The sequence below is a fragment of the Gekko japonicus genome, unplaced genomic scaffold, assembly GCF_001447785.1.
Source record: "Gekko japonicus isolate JY-2015 unplaced genomic scaffold, Gekko_japonicus_V1.1 scaffold1330, whole genome shotgun sequence".
NCBI lineage: Eukaryota > Metazoa > Chordata > Lepidosauria > Squamata > Gekkonidae > Gekko > Gekko japonicus.
In genome coordinates, this window is record NW_015161437.1 from 216322 (window position 1) to 233270 (window position 16949).

Consider the following 16949-nt stretch of genomic DNA (forward strand, 5'->3'; position numbering starts at 1 on the left):
ATGGTTACCTGTAACCCAAAGTGATTGTTATGACCCCCCTAGAATTCTTCTTTAGCTCATAATCCAAGCCAGAAAAGAACCCCTTCCTTGCTCTGCTGACCCTATTCCAAATTCAGAATTGGTTGTTGTTGTTCAGTCGCACAGTCGAGTCTGACTCTTCCTGACCCCATGGACCACATCACTTCAGGCCCTCCTGGCTTCCGCCCTCCGGAGTTTGCTCGGTTTCATGTACCTTGCATCTATGACACTGTCTAACCATCTCATCCTTTGCCGTCCCCGTCTTCTTTGACCTTCAATCTTTCCCAGCATCAGGGTCTTCTCCAGTGAGTGCTCCCTTCTCATTTGTTGGCCAAAGTATTTGAGCTTCAGTTTCATTATCTGGCCTTCCAGGGAACAGTCAGGGTTGATTTCTTTTAGGACTGACTGATTTGATCTTCTTGCTGGTCAGAGTAGACCAGTGATCTGACTCACTATAAAGCTAGGGTTGCCAATTCTTCTTCAGAATTGGACTCAGGGGTAAAAAAAAATCAGGTTTTTTTTTAATTGGGGGGAGGAAAGAATTTCAGTTTTCTGAGCCTAATTCTGAATCAGTCTGAGAGGAGTTCCTAACACTCATACAACTTGAATGTCTCTTCAGGGTCAAGCTTCCATAGATAGCCCAGAACTATGAATTTGTCCCTTAAAAGATACAGCTACCCTATTATTATAACGACAGAACTGTTCCGTACCTGCTAGCTTTTGCCCTTAGCAACGTGCTCTGTGACATCATTTCATTTTACTGATGCCATGCTGGACACAGCAAAGCATAAGAAGAACAGAACTATGTGAAAAACGTGTTTATGAATGTGGCAGCCAAAGGCTGTTTACAAGAGATGCACACTACCAATGTGTTGTGGTAGAAGATGTGAGCTCTTGCAACACCTCTGTTCTCACTTGCAAGGAGCACTGCATGAGCTCTTTCCATCTCCCCCAGTTATTATGGGTTGATGAATAAGGCTCTCCACTGGCTACTTGACATTCAGTCTGCAATAGCCTCTCCTGCTCCTGCTTCCAAGGCATGCTGTGTTAGTAAATCAAATGTAACATTTTACTTTTTTGCAAATGTAACTATGCTCAGTAGAAGGGCTCATCTCACAGTGGATCTGGCATCTGGTTGTATTTATAGACTAGCTGCAACTCAAAGACATTCCCCAACTTTTACTACCTGGACAGGCAATTACAGAGGGAAGGAAGGGAAGCTTTTTGGGTATGCATTTTCACGCATATGTGCTCGAGTCAAGATGTTTCTGGCCCCATTAGATATAATCATCTGGGTTCAACCTCACCCAAGGGAGGAGGTAGAAACCTGAAGAATGAAAAGACTAACTGTAACTAAGAAAAATTTAAGACAGCATCCTCCAGAGCTCGCTCTCTCTCTCTCTCAAAAAAGCCATTATTTATCAGGGACAGACCAGAAAATGGGGACAGGTGTAACATTTGGAAATGCTGCATTCAGAACTAGAGAAAACAGTACTTGTTTGTTTGCGTTTCACTCTTCTCCAAGGTCACGTTGTACACAGAGGGACCCCATATTTCTCAGTTCCCTACTTTCTGTTCTTTGGAATGTGGAACTAAATTAGCTAGCTAGTAGTAGTAGTAGTTGTTAATGAGAACATGAAACTGAAACTGCTTTATAGTAGGGTTGCCAGCTCCAGGTTGGGAAATACCTGGAGATTTTGGGAGTGGAACCTAAGAAGAGGCTTTGATTGTGGGGGAGGGGTCTAATAATGGGGTCTAATACCATGGAGTCCACCTTCCAAAGTGGCCATTTTCTCCAGGTGAACTGATATCTGTTGCCTGGAGATAAATTGTAATAGCAGGAGATCTCCAACCACCACCTGGAGGCTGGCATCCCTAGCTTTATAGTGAGTCAGATCACTGGTCTACTCTGACCAGCAGTGGCTCTCCAGGGATTTTACTTGGAAACACCTGCATGCTAAGTAGATGGTCTACTACTGAGCCATGGGCCCTACCCCTAAATAATTATGTATCTGTGTTCTTTTTAGAGCAGAAGACTAAGGAAACACTAAACATGGACTTGTACCAACATTAATTTTAGGGCTCTTTGTGAGCTTGAAAATGACTGCTTAATGCACAAACACAAGTTGACAACCTAGAACTGGTAGCCCATTGGGCAATTCAAAATGAATAGTGAAAGACCATTCCATTATCCTAACAAACAGACTGAAGCAAAATAGCTACAAAGCTGGTTGAAATAAAAGTCATGCTAAATCACAAGTACCCACACAAATTACCCTGGGTTACATTATCTTAATAGCAGAGGAGATACTATATCACAAGTCATAGCCCCCCCACACACACACACACACACAATTTCACTTCCTGCTATAGGGAAGGAAAATCAATGCTGTCCAATTTCATGATGCAAATATACACTCCTCGCTGTTGTGACTGATTTGTTAGAAGGTAATTCTATTAAACTGGAAAGGGGAAATGGCTGGACATGTGATATAATCCCTGTTTTGGATTGAATCAGCCAAGCCTATCCTGCTTGCCAGCATCTGCACTGAGCAGCATGGCAGTTTCACAGTGCATAGGATTGCCAGGTCCTTCCTAGTCCCCAGCAGGGGAATTTGGGGGGCATTTCTGGAGGGGGAGGGGATGTCCCCAAAGTGATGACATCACACAAAAGTGACATCAACACATTGGGGACCGACACATTGGGGACCCACACCTGCGTGCCTGTTCTCCAAGCAGCAAATTCACTGCTTGGAGTTCAGGCGCCCCCCTTCTTGCCCAAAGCATTTAAAGGGTCCCTTTGAATGCTTTGGGCAAGACGTGGGGGGCACATGCCTGAACTCCCAAGTGGCGAATTTGCCGCTTGGAGTTCAGATGTGTGGCCAATGGCCACCCCGCTCCCTCCGCTCCTGCAAGATCTAAAGGGCCCTCCAGCTGGTTGGCGGGCCATGTGCTCCTGCTGATAAGCTGGAGGGTCCTTTCAGTCTCGCAGGAGGGAAGGGGGTGGCTGCTGGTGGCTGCAGTTGGGGGTGGGACTTAGGGGCAGGGCTTTCCCCACAAGCCAGCTGGCCAGTGGTGGACAGGAGCCCACCAAATTAAGGTATCCCCCACCTGGGGATTGGCATCTCTGTGCACAGCCATGTATGCCTCTTCTACGTTCCTGAAGGATGGATGGGATTTTAAAAAGTACTAGATGGGTTGACTGAGGCTGCGGTCACACACACTAAATAATCCACTTAATCCACTTTCCAACTGGATTTTGCTAGTTCATACAGTAAAAACCCAGTTGGAAAGTGCACTGAAAGTGAATTGAAAGTGGATTACTTAGTGTGTGTGACCATGGCCTGAGATGGGCTTAGACTAGAGGTACTCTGCAGAGTATGCAATTTTGAAATTGTCAATTACAATAACTACAGATCCCATACCATGAAGTAATAAAGCCAGAATATGGAGGACTGGCCACCTTCAAAAAACAAACAAACCCTGAACAGTTCAGACTTGCCACGTCTCTTACTGCTACCACAGTAAGGGCATAAACAGTGACAGTTCTTACAGTGTTTGCACGAGGGGTGGAGAGTCACTCTGACAGTATATCCAGGTCGCAGCAACTTCTACAGACAAATTTTGTTGCATCTAATGATGCTGGTCATGTACCATCGCTGTAAGGATCTCTTCTAAAGCAACACCAGATGTCTTGCCTGGGCTTCTAGCCTAAAAATAAAAGGTTCTGCCCAGTAGGGAGGAGTCACACATAAGAGTGTGAGCCTGTGATGGGGCTAAGAAAAAAATACTGGCAGTGCAATCCTAAGCATAGTAAAACCCCTCTAAACCCATTGACTTCAGTGGGTTTAGAAGGGTGTAACTCCGAATAGGATTGCACTGTGAGAGTATAGAGGCAGTGAATGCTGATGTAGTTCTTGACTGGAGGAAGAAAAGGGCTGGGAAGGAGAGCCTGTGTATGTGTTGGCTCTTAGCCACAAGGAAATTGTGGTAAGAGGCTCTTAGGCTTAGAAACTTTAGCCAGCCCTGTTATAGATTTTTTTACTAGCAAAAAGATTTGTTGTTCTTAAACTTCTAGAGGCTACTTTGTTGGCATATATCTTCAGTGAATACCACAGAGGGATATTATCGTAATGAAGAGGAAATATTTATACTCAGTGTGAATTATTTCTTTGGTGGCACGGGCCACAGTGTGAGCGAAGGGAGAAAGAAGCTGACTAAAGCTGTTGAAAGCCCAAACTGGGGGAAGGCCTGGCTGGATGGCCAGCTGCAACCATTCAAGGCATTTCTCTGCAGTTACTGAAGAATCTGCAGCCGTTTGCCCTGCAAACACAGAGGTCACTGGATGAGTGTCAAATCTTTACAGTATCCTACAGAGCTACAATCGCCAGTCCAGAGGATGTAGACAGAAAGAAAACAATAGAAGGGCAACCTCTTAAAACAAAAATATATTTCAACACACCAGTTTAAAGTGACATCTCATAAATGCCCAATTGTTCTGACTTGAAAAAGTTGTGTATAGCAAAGCACCGTCACATCATCATATATTTGTATATATACATATAGTATATGAAACGATCTGCGTATATTATGCTTTGAGTTCACCTTACTGCAAGGGACTGTTAAATTTATTTGGATACCTTGCTTTTCTCCCCGATGATGACCCAAAGCAAAGTTTTATCCTCACAACAACCAAAGTTTTATCCTCACAACAACCCTGTAAGGTAGTTTAGGCTGAAGGAAAATGTTTGGCCCGAGGTCACTCAGTGAGCTTCTATATTGGAGTAAGAATTTGAACCTGGGTCTCCCAAGTGTGATGTTTTAACCAGTACACCACAGTGGCTACATTCTAATGATCAGGTTGTTCCATTCCTGTCTACCTCTTCTGAATTGTTCCTCTAATGAACACTGCTTGTTATCAGCATTCCTTGGTGCTTATAATCGCATGTCTCATTTATCATGAATCATATTCATAAGAAGAAGAAGAAGAGATTGGATTTATACCCCCCCCCTTCACTCGGAGTCTCAGAGTGGCTTACAAACTCCTTTCCCTTCCCCTCCCCACAACAGACACCCTGTGAGGTAGGTGGGGCTGAGAGAGCTCTGACAGAAACTGCTCTTTATTCAAGAACAGCTCTGACAGAACTATGGCTTGCCCAAATAAAAAGTACATGCTCTGGACATCTGTATTTTTCCCCAGAAGCTGCATTAACAGCAATAATTTTATGGCAGGCTAGGATGATATATTGTTTTTGCTAATACAGTATGACCATTGCAAGACACTTGCTGTTTTCTGGGAAGGCCACTCTGTGGTCATCATCAATTGTTGCACAGAAAATGCATTGTAACATTGTTTTTCTCTTCCCCCCCCCCCCCGTTTTTTTTTGCTTCACATAGGCCGATATTGTGGACAGAATACACCAGGCCGTGTCCGCTCTTCAACTGGCATTCTTTCCCTGGTTTTCTACACCGACAGTGCAATCGCAAAAGAAGGTTTCTCTGCCAACTACACCGTCTTGCAGAACAGTGTATCGGAAGGTCAGTGTTTATATCCATCCTGCAGCGCTTTGCGTTGATTATTCTCAGTCATGTCTCCTCACCTACTGGGTGCCACATGAAATATTTAAAGAAACCTTAGATAAATAAGGACGCGGTAGGTGTGTATCTGTTTTAAAAGCATCTACCCTTTGATTATCAATGCCAGGAAAAGACAATTCCTCTCAGGTTTGTTTCCCTAAAAAGTCACGAGGCTGTGGGAAAGCTGTGGCAGAAACTGAAAACAGCATATCTAGACAATGGGTTCAGTCCAACCATATTATCTGCTGATGGAAGAGGGAGTCCCCTTTGACTACCAACAAGACTGTGCTGGGGGTCATGAGACCTGTGTGGAGAAAAGCCGTGTGGGATGGGAACTGTAGCAAGGAGGGAAAGTAGGTGAAATTGAGTTAGGGTTGCCAGACCAATGCTGACAGCTGGTGGGAGACTTATGTTGTGATCTCATCAATGATGTCGCGACATCAATTCTGGTACAGCCTGGAAGTGACATCATTGTGTAGGGGACACACTGTATCATTCAGCCAAAACTCTGTGGTTTCGGATGAATGCCAAAGCATTGCTTGACACAATTACATCAGTTCCAAGTCACACCAGAAGCAACATCATGATAATGGTGCAATGCTGACCCTGCAGCATTGCTGACCCCCAGCATCCCCCCCCCCACTATCCAGCTAGGCATGGCAGTGGGGAGGCTGAGCTGGCAGAGGAGACCTGACTTCCCTAGAGTGAGTGAAAATGCTGGCTGGATCCAACCCAATAAAAATTGCCCAAAGGTTTTTTTTAATTGTTTGTTACGTTTATATTCCACCTTTCTTCAGTTATGGAACTGAAGGTGGCATACTGAATTTCCCATTTAGACATTGCTGAGACCTGTGCCTGTTTAGCTCCAGGAAAGTTACTGTATTGTGAACTTTCCAACGATAAGATGAGACCAGTGAAAACTTCCAGTGGGTGGATCGGCGATGGCGGTTGCTCTCCTCGAAGCTCGAGGAGGTGACTAGCACACCTTCAGCTTGGAGGGGTGCCACCTCAAGTGGCACCCCTACGGAGCCCTTGTGAAGGGTTCCAGGCCAGGGGGCTTTTGAGGGTTAGCCTCTTCGACGGCTTGATGCCGGAGAATAGAGGCTTCCTTCCACCCCGATGGTCCGGCCAATGGGTGACCTTAGGGTACAAGCCAATCTAACCGGGACAAGTGCAGGAGATCGAGCGGAATAGCGTATGAAGAGAGTGGGGTCAAGATATGACCAACAATGAATGTGAGTTCGAAATAAACGGACTATTTTACTAAAATGGAGTACCCCCCGTGGGAAAAGCGGAGTGTAAGGAGGGATGCCTCCTAAGCGCATGAATGGACTAATGTAGCGAAGGGGGAAGGGGGGAAATAAACAGCGAGGTTTTTCTGAGATACTTGGAAAGGATCTCCTACTCTTGGGATTTTAGTTAGTGTGGGTATCATTCCTTTATCCTTAGATGTAGCCCCCCTTCCTTCATTTTTCATTGTAGTTAATAGTCTTATGAAAAAATAATAAAAATATCCTCTCGGGGGTTTAAAAAAGAAAGAAAGATGAGACCAGTATTCCCTCTAAGCTGAGTTAGTGTGAGCTAGCTCACAGTTTTTTAGCCTCTGGCTCACACATTTTTGTCTTAGGAAGGATGGCTCCAGAGCAAACTAATTTATGCAGTAGCCAAATTGCTCGCTCACAACTTTAATGCCAGTAGCTCACAAAGAAGATTTTTTGCTCACAAGACTCCACGGCTTAGAGGGAGTGTTGGATGAGACCAGTAAAAATACTTAGCATTTGTATAGCACTTGAGGTGTACAAAGCACTTCACAAACAATATCTTCTTGTAAACTTTTCCACAGCCCTGCAACACAAGCTAGTGTTTGATTCTTATATTTCATATAGAGGACCTAAGCTGAGTCAGTGAGTTTGTGGCAACATGTGAACTAGAGTCCTCACACCTCATTCTCTTAGCCATTATACTTACCAAAACACAAGTAGTCAGTTCACTGTATATAATCTTTCATCTTGCTGTATTTCAGCCTACATTTACTATTTACCTTCACAGTCAAAGGATCAGATGCAGGCACTCACCTCAGTGGAGTTTTTTCCTCTTTAAATAAAAACAGACTTGAGGGACCCTGATTTGGATCAGGACCATGACTCAGAAGGACAGGGAAGTAAGCCTTTCCCTCTTGTACCTCAGGTGGCCCCATGGAACTGCTGTTTACTCCACTGGGCAAACGTATGGCTCAGTGGCAAAACAAGCTCACTTTTCCACATCTCCAGATAAAGGATATGAGGTAATCAGTGTTGGGAATGTCCTTTGTCTGTCTGAGACTCTGAAGAGCTGCTGCCAGCCAGAGTAGACAATGTTAAGCCTAAATGGGACAGTGGTCTGGCTCAGTGGTCCTCACAGACAGAATCTGATCAGGACCTACATGAGGACACATGAACCCATAAATACATGAAGCTGCTTTATACTGAATGAGACCCTTGGTCCATCATAGTCAGAACTGTCTACTAAGACTGGCAGCAGCTCTCTCCAGGGTCTCAGACAGAGGTTTTTCACATCACCTACTGTCTGCTCCTTTTAACTGAAGATGCCAGGGATTGAACCTGGGACCTCCTGCATGCCAAGCAGATGCTCTGCCATTGAGCCACACACCCCTCCCCCTTATCTCAACACAGCAAATAGGAATTCTGCAGAGCCATTTCAGGACAGGCAACAGGAGAAAGTTTTAAATCCAGACCCCAGTGTACCATGATTAGGGCTGACAACTCCAAGTTGGGAAATTACTGGAAATATGGGGTGGAGCCTGAGGAAGGCAGGTTTGGTGCCAGTTTGGTGTAGAGGTTAGGAGCACAGAGGTGAGGAGCATCTGGGAGAACCGGGTTTGATTCCCCACTGCTGGAGTGACCTTGGGTCAGTCGTAAGTTCTCTCAGAGCTGTTCTCTCATGAACAGTTCTCGAGAGAGAATTGCAGCAGCTACCTTAACTACAAAAGCAGATCTTTTCTAGAACCCAACCCTTGTCTACCCTAAACTGAGGTCTGAAAAATGCTATAATCCATTATTTTTAACAGAAATACCAGTTTAAACAAGTTTGACTTTATTCCTAAATGCCTCTTAATAACCAGTTGTACTTTTTCTGTTTGACTTTACAAAATTGTTTCTGTCATTGAGGAAATGCTGATCAACTAGATCTCATTTGTTAAAAAGGACACCTTCAAATAGAATTAAAATTGTAGGGAATACAAGGTTAATCATACCCTTTCACATTGTTGCTGCTTTCTGATTTTAAAAACATTTTACAGCATAATTCTTGTCAACATTTAGTGTCTTCCTGTCTGAATTAAATGTTTGTTAAATGGACTGGCCTGTTTACTCTCCCATGTAGGGAGAAATGAGTATGAAGGTTAGATTGATTAGCATTTAAGGCTGAAGTTTAGAAGACAGATAGATCAAATTAAACATCATTGCAAGTTCCCCAAGTTCCTGTGCCTGATTCAACTAAAACAAGAACATTAATTTAACTTACATGCTACATTAACAAATTTTCCTGTCTCCATAAAAATTAACATGCAGTGAAGCAATTGTTTCTCATTTTTAGCACAATTTTTGTATCTATTAACAATTAATAGACAAGGATTCTTCATAATCCTAGCAAGTTTGACCCTTAAGCAACAGCTACAATATAGTGTTTTGAAAACACTAACCCAGTTTACAGAAAAAAATCTTAGTGTCTCCCACGAACCTCACAAACCTCCATGAAAAACAGGTAGGCAGATGGTGGGAGACTCATTCTCCCAAACCCCTGGCTCACAAACCATGAACCATCCTGGTTGGTGCTCAAACCGGGGTTCATTTGGGGGTTCATGCCAATCCCTAATAATAACCCAAAATGGCACACAAAGGAACACCAGGAGAAGGGTGTGTGGGAAAGTTCAGTTTACCTCTCCCTGCCTGCCAGCTTCTCACTTCTTGCTGGGAAAGGTTGGGCAGGAAGACAACGACCCAAACGATCGCTATTTCAAAGGATAGGGAAGCCTGAGCAGGCAGAATAGGCAAACAGAAGCAACAAGGGGGCAGAGAGAGCCAAACTAGGACAAGGTGAGCATATGGAGGGGAGGCAAGCTGGAGACTGGGTGGGGAAGCAGTTGTAAGGAACAGAAAAATGGAATTTCCCATCCCCTGAATGTCAACACAGATTGTAAATACAATATTTACTCTTGTAAATACTATATGTTGGGAAGGCCCATCATGAGATGGATTGACTCAATAAAGGAAGCCATGGCCTTCAGTTTGCAAGAATGACAGGATGTTTTGGAGAACATTAATTCATAGGGTCACTATGTCGGAAGTGACTTGACAGCACATGACACACATACACAAATACTATATTGCCAAACTAAATTTATAATTATATTGTGTTGAGTTGTTATTACTTATTTTCTTTGTTTCTGTGTATATTCGTAAGATAGTATAGTATATTCATAGAATATACATAGAAAAGAAAAAGCACCTTACAATGTAAACATTAGCACGATCACACCAAACCAGAAGAAAACACCATCCAGCAACAGAAGCTAGTGAACCATTCAAGGGCTCCTGATGACACTCAAAAGTGAACTCTCCAGAGCTGGCTCCATGTGTCTGTTGTCTGGCCAATTCCATCGTACAGTAAAGTACAACAGCCATGATGCTGTAGTGTGCTGGACCTTGACCACAGAATCTCCACTTGGAGCTTGTTGGGTGACCTCGGGCTGGCCACTGTCTGTCAGCATAACCTATCTAATCTCAGAAGGGTGGAATACAAAAATACACACACACCACCCTTTAGACCATTTAATCCCTCATCCAGATCCAAATACACCATAATGTTATTCACAGAGCAGCTGGCACTGTGATTTGACCCTCAAATGTAATATTTGCCAGTTCTTTGTATTTTGTGATGGAAATTCCCATGTTGGGCTAATACTGTTGCATATCTTGTCTCAAAACCTCCCAAAATCTTAATTTATTATGTCAGAATGGTCTGCCACATGAGTATCCTAAAGAATAAAAAATGCTTCCGAAGTGTTTCATTCCAACTTTGGTGGTGGCGGAAAGTGCCTTCAAATCACAGCTGAATTCTGGCAACCCCATGAGGTTTTCAAGGCAAGAGACATTCACAGGTGGTTTGCCACTGCCTGCTTCCACACGACCCTGGTATTCCTTGGAGGTCTTCCATTCAACTACTAGCCAGGGGGCCTAACTTGTTTAGCTTTCAAGATCTGGCAAGATCAGGCTCTTCCAACTTAAGGAAGAGTTTTATCTTCCATCATGTTTCCAAAAAAGTAAGATTGGGACTGGCCTCATATTGCCAGCACTAAGAAAGACATTAGAGGCCCAAACTGGAAGTCACATATAAATAATTAGGTTTCTCCATTCAAAGTATTAATTTCACTAGGAATTTTTTTTGTATGGACTTCAGTAGTATATGGATTGTAACCATGACTTTTTAGAGAAATTATCATACTGACCGGATGTTTATTTCAGATTTCCAGTGCATACAACCACTTGGAATGGAATCTGGTGAAATTCATTCTGACCAAATCAGTGCCTCTTCTCAGTACAGCACCAACTGGTCTTCTGAAAGGTCCCGCTTGAATTACCCTGAAAATGGGTGGACGCCGGGAGAGGATTCCATCAGAGAATGGATACAGGTACAAACCAATTAAAATGTTAACTTCTAGAGGCACTTTAAAGAAAGAAACTGGGTGAAAGTATTTTTTTAGAAAAAAATAAAGAAATACAACAGACTGTAGAGCTGAAAAGTTCTGTTTAATATGGAAAACAACATTGCTTGAATATCTCACACCCCTCTAAGGTACATACTACAAATAGACTGACTCTCCAAGGTATAGGGGGAAAGAAAGAAAAGGTCAGGAAGATTAATTCTTCAGCTTCCTGCATTTCCCCCCCAGCCTTCTGGGCACAAATAACAGAGATTTTGGTTTAGTGGGAAAAGTCAATATTAGTTTAACAGGCATTTAAAACAAAGCAAAATGGCCTGCTGAAAAGCCCCTGGTACTTTTCAGATGAATGATAACTCAGGGGCTACTCAGTGCCTTAAGGTGAGAACTTGACCTCTGAAGACTCAAGATTAAACCAAAAATGAGGTGAGTTTACCGCTTTCTGCCCTTCAAAACATTATGCTGACAAAATCAAGGGGTGGAAAGTACAAAGTGGGGGGGGGCAATTACAGTTTCTTTTATAAGTTATTTTACTTAAGTTTTAAAAATGTGGTTGATCGGAGCTGGTACAGTGAAATCCTGCATCATAAATCCACTTGGTAGCAGAGTATAGGCATCTGATCTACCATATGGCTACATGTGGCAATTGTGGCAAGCCCATGGTTGTCTACAGGGCTTTTTTTGTAGAAAAACCCCAGCAGGAACTCATTAGCATAATAGGCCACAAACCCCGACAGCACAACTCATTAGCATATTAGGCCATACTATTTAAATGCCTCCCCGATCCTTCCAGGGGCCCCCCCTGGCCCACCCACCTTGGAGTCATGGGGGGGTCACTCTCCAGGCCTTCCCTCTGTAGCCACGCACGCAGAGGTTTTGGCTGTAGTGGGTGTGGCCAACTCTGAAGCCAGCCGGAACTCCGTTCCTGTGCGTTCCTGCCCAAAAATAGCCCTGGTTGTCTATATCCACTCACTGAATCATGCTTCGTATATACATCCTTGGATCAATAAAATGTTTGGAAATACAGCTGCATTATATGGCTTACACTCAGAATGAGAGAAGAAAAGCCTACACCTTGCATCCAATTTTGTTCAGGAGTGCATGGGTTTGAGTGTGACATCTGGGGCTTCCAGAATTCTTTCTCACCTGATTCTGAACTCACAGAGCAATTTTCTTTGCTGGGAACAGACATGGTTCCAAAAATAGACCTATATGAATTTTTCCACACAGTATTCTGAATTAGTGTTGTCTCTACAAACTGGTTTTGTACATGTGTAATTTTCTTTCTCCCCACCCCCCTTTTTGTGGTTATTGGCAATTGCAAAACCAGCCCCACAGTTTCTTTATCATCTGTAGATACACTAAAATTATCCATGTGATTTGTTACAAGAATTAAAGTAATTGAAAGTCGCTGGGTTTTTGGATAGTTTTTTCTTAGGGAGAAAAAGTGTGATAAAACTTCAAGGTCTTCATTATAATAAATATCAGGACATTTTCCGTGAGCTATTTTAATTAGAATCTTCTCTTTCCTCTTTAAATGTGATCTAAATGAGGTTGATGACAACAGGAGCCAGGAGAGAAATTGTTCATATTTGTTAGATTAATAATGCAGTACTGAAAGCTTCCAGTAGTTCAAATAACTGGGTCATTCTTTGAGCTTTTATGATTTTCCATAGGAAATATCTAACTGACATATAAGAATAATGAATCATCAGCCATCAATAAGAACGTTCAGATCGGTGTTTCCTCTGAGGCCTGCTGTCTGTAAGAAAGCTTAAAAACATGTTGAGTAGTAATCAGCCAGGGGAAATCTTTCATTCCTGATCCTTCAGCACACAATGGGACTCTCAGGTGTCCAGATTATGAGGCCGCATCACATCTGGAGCTGCTGAAAACCAGCTAATTGTAAATGATAAACTTAATCACACTTCAGCTCGGCAAACAAAAACAAGTTAATTCTAACTCCCAAGGTATTCGTAGTAAGGAAACTGAGCAAACCTTGATTATAAAGCAAAAGACGTGTTGCCGTTAATTACTGCCACTTAGCTTCCTAGAAAGGTAGTGCTTCAAAACTATGCTCACACAAATACCCTTCTTTTGAAATAAGATTTGCTTTCATATTCACCATTACACGGTATAGTTTTTTTTAAAAAACCCATACACAAACTTTGATTGTAGGCTGTAATTGTACGTGTATGTTCATTTTTAGATAAAGTCAAAAGGGTTTAAAGGGCGGCAGTGGAGATGGAAACAGGACAGGGAAAATAACTGAGAAGGTTAATCTCAAAAACAGAAAACTGAAGAGTGCACGTATGATCAAATTTGCAAGAGTGCTACAAAAAGGATAAAAATGCATTGCAAGGATGGCTCCTGCAACCATGTCACTTCAAAACTATACAACCTCAGGGGTGTCAAACATAAGACCCAGGCCCAGAACCATCCTGTCCAGGGCTCTTACCTGGCCCGCAAGCAGGGCCGGCCCACTCACTAGGCGAACTAGAGCGTTCGCCTAGAGCGGGCTGATCATCAGGGCGCCATACTGCACCCGCTGCCTCCCCCCCCAAAAAAGCCTACATTAGTTTTCTCTGGAGCCATCCCTTCCTGAGCTAAGATGAAAATGTGTGAGCTGGAGGCTTAGAGGGAACACTTCCCTCTCTCACCCCCGTCCGCTCAAAGCGACGAGGAGCTGGGCGGGAAAGGGAACCACTTGGCTTAGCGAGGGAAGGGGTGGAGGAGGGAGGGAGAGGGAGAAGAGAGGAGCAGAGTCAGGGGGGAGAAGGAAAGCGCAAAGCAGCCACGGTGCCTGATGAGAGTAAAAGGGGAAGGCCCCAGGCAGTGTGCCCTGCTGCCGGCACCTTTTAAACAGCGACACACGCCTGCTGACTACTTGTCTGGAGGATATTCAGAGAGGTATAAATAAAGCCTGCCCCTGCTTCTCAACTGCTGGTATTCCAAGGAGGTCTCCCATCCAAGTATTTAGTGTGCCATCTTCTGCAGACACGGCTTGGGCAGCTTCTAAGGGCAGAGATGCTCTGCAGTGTTATCTCCAAGAGAACACGTCAAGATTTTTTTAGAGGCAGAAGGAAAAGATTTCTGTTCCTTCAGGCTTCTCAGAATTGAGACATGAGGCTTTTGAGATGTTTGGTGGGGAACAGATGTGCCCAGACAGTTGTACACGGCATGCAGATCTTTTCCCCATCTGTTGGCATTTTCAAGATGGATCCTAAAATGCAGTTATGTTTGAAAATTGGTAGGCACACCGGGGGGTGGGGGGGAAACCAGAAGGTATCCTCGCCTAGTCTGCAAAAAAAAAAAGCTGGGGCCAGCCCTGCCTGCAACTGATATGTATGGAAATGTAAGGTACTCCCCCTTTTATGGTATCTCTTGGAAAGCGAGTCTTGCATATTATTAAATACATGTTTTGGGGCTTTTGTGGGTTCCCCAGTAAATCAATCGCTTTCACTGCTGGGGATCAGTTGCTTTTGTTTGTTTTTTAAGTAAAAAATAATATTGTTAATTGGGTTTGCCTGTGTCCTTTATAAATGGTGTTACATTTTAAGGCACACATGGCCCGGCACAACAAAGTGACATTTATGTCAGATCTGGCCCTCGTAACAAATGCGTTCGACACCTCTGCCCTACCTGCAAGAGTCTTAAATATGCTATTTGCCAGAGATCCATTTAAGCTGGTCTCAGTTTCATATCATGAACCAGTTATCTATCAGTCACATTTTTATCCCACGCTTCGTCCAAGGAGCTCTGGGCAGCATACGCAGCTCTCCCCTCCTCCATTTAATTCTCGTAGCAATCCAGAGAGAGAGAGAGACCACTGCAAAGTCATCCACTGCGATTCATGGCCTGTCATGGCACCTAGACCAGTTTGTGGAGTCTTTTCAGTGCAGATGCAGCAAGTTAGCTGTGGGTTAGATCACTTGTAATCCTATGTTGAATCAATAATGAATTCCTAGCGATAATTTAGTGTAAACCAACTTTTGCATTTCACCTAGCCAATTAGAAGAAAAGACACATTGGAGCCCTGACCGGGATAGCCCAGGCAAGCCTGATCTCGTCAGATCTCAGAAGCTAAGCAGGGCTGACCCTGGCAAGTAATTGGAAGGCAGAACTCCAAGGAATACCAGGGCTCAGGGCGCAGAGGCAGGCAATCAAGTCACTTCTCTGAAACGTGCAGACCCCAGTAGGGGTCACCAGAAGTCACCATGACTTCCAGGCATGCAATCACATACATAAACACACACACAAAAAAAAACCACAAAAAAGAAAAGACATGACACATTGGGCACTGTGTTTGCCCATAGCAGGATCCCCATCGGGTACTGCAGAACCCTGTTCCCCACCCACCTTTGAAGTTTATATGTTCCTTGACTGAATGGGGAAGGAAGGAGTGGACAGGGATATGGGAGGTGTGCTGTTACACACATGCTATAGCCCTGTTCACAAGTTAAAGTGCACACACATACAATCAGTATACAGGGTACACTTGATCATTCTTTACATGAGCATTAAATGATTATCACATTATGTTCAATGCATGTACAGGTCGACATGTGATTCAGACCCCATTTATCTAGTGACTAGTCCTGAATTTCCTTTGTAAAGTGAATGCTCTTTCTTGCAGATGTTAACTGTAATGTAAATAGGGCTTGTAGAGAAAGGGGGGGGAATAAGGGTGTGCTATGCCATGGAGAATCCTTCCATGCTTTGGGTACTGCCACCAGTAGTCAACTGGACTCATTCAAGTATGCCTTTTTTCCAGAACAGGGTCACCAAAGTAAAGCGTGTGAAAAAGAGTTACCAAAAACCTGACTGATTATTGGGTAAAAACCTTTACCCAAACCTGACTGACTATTTTTCTGACATTTTGCTTGTTTTTTTAAAAAAAATTGGTGGTGAAATGGCAATATTGTTATTTTTGTTTCCAAATGACCCTTTAAATTAATCAAACGTATGGAGCTGTAGTTGAAATGCATGTCTGACTGTCCCCCCCATTAACATATCCTTTTATAGAGGGAAAAAGGTATACTGTTTCCATTCCTGTAATCTAAACAGCAAACATGTTAATAGGTATCAATTACCAGCCAACTTCTACCTCTCAAAAGCAGTCAGAAGGCCAACACAAGGGTTCCACATCTGGTTTTACTGAAATCTGTTCCTGTCTGTGGTATTTAAAATCTAAGGAACTCCTGTTATTGTACAATTGGGAATCCTAAGGGAGTAAAATGTTAATCAAATCCATAACATGCAAGGATTTTATGATTGTACTTTCAAGACATTCCTTTTAAACGGATGGCAGATTTTTTTTTCTTGCCCTGGCAGCAGTAATTGTATTTTTACAGAGTACATTTAACATTCATATTTAGGACCAATAGTTGCATTTAACTGGGGCACATGAAATGCCTGCATTGATATAACTTCCATACCGTAGTCTAGAAGCCCTTGAGCAAAAACCTAAGTATTTGTAAACACAGTTAGCACCTTGAGTGGAGTCAAGCATCTCTTGAGTTTTGGATTGTCTTGTTACCCACTCTAGTAAAAACTAGCCAGAGGCATTCTCTACCCCACTGTGCCATTGTTACTGAAAAGGAACAAAGCCCGAAAAACAACCCCAAGAACATAA

At 43.3% G+C, this 16949-nt stretch overlaps 1 protein-coding gene across 1 annotated transcript in view; it reads left to right on the forward strand.

The window, feature by feature from the left end:
- Window positions 1-16949, forward strand: part of NRP1 (neuropilin 1) — a 184759-nt gene that overhangs the window by 95909 nt on the left and 71901 nt on the right. The window contains exons 6-7 of the mRNA XM_015428988.1: window positions 5406-5556; window positions 11118-11284. Of these exons, the coding sequence (XP_015284474.1) occupies window positions 5406-5556; window positions 11118-11284 (318 nt within the window). The remainder of the gene's footprint in view (window positions 1-5405; window positions 5557-11117; window positions 11285-16949) is intronic.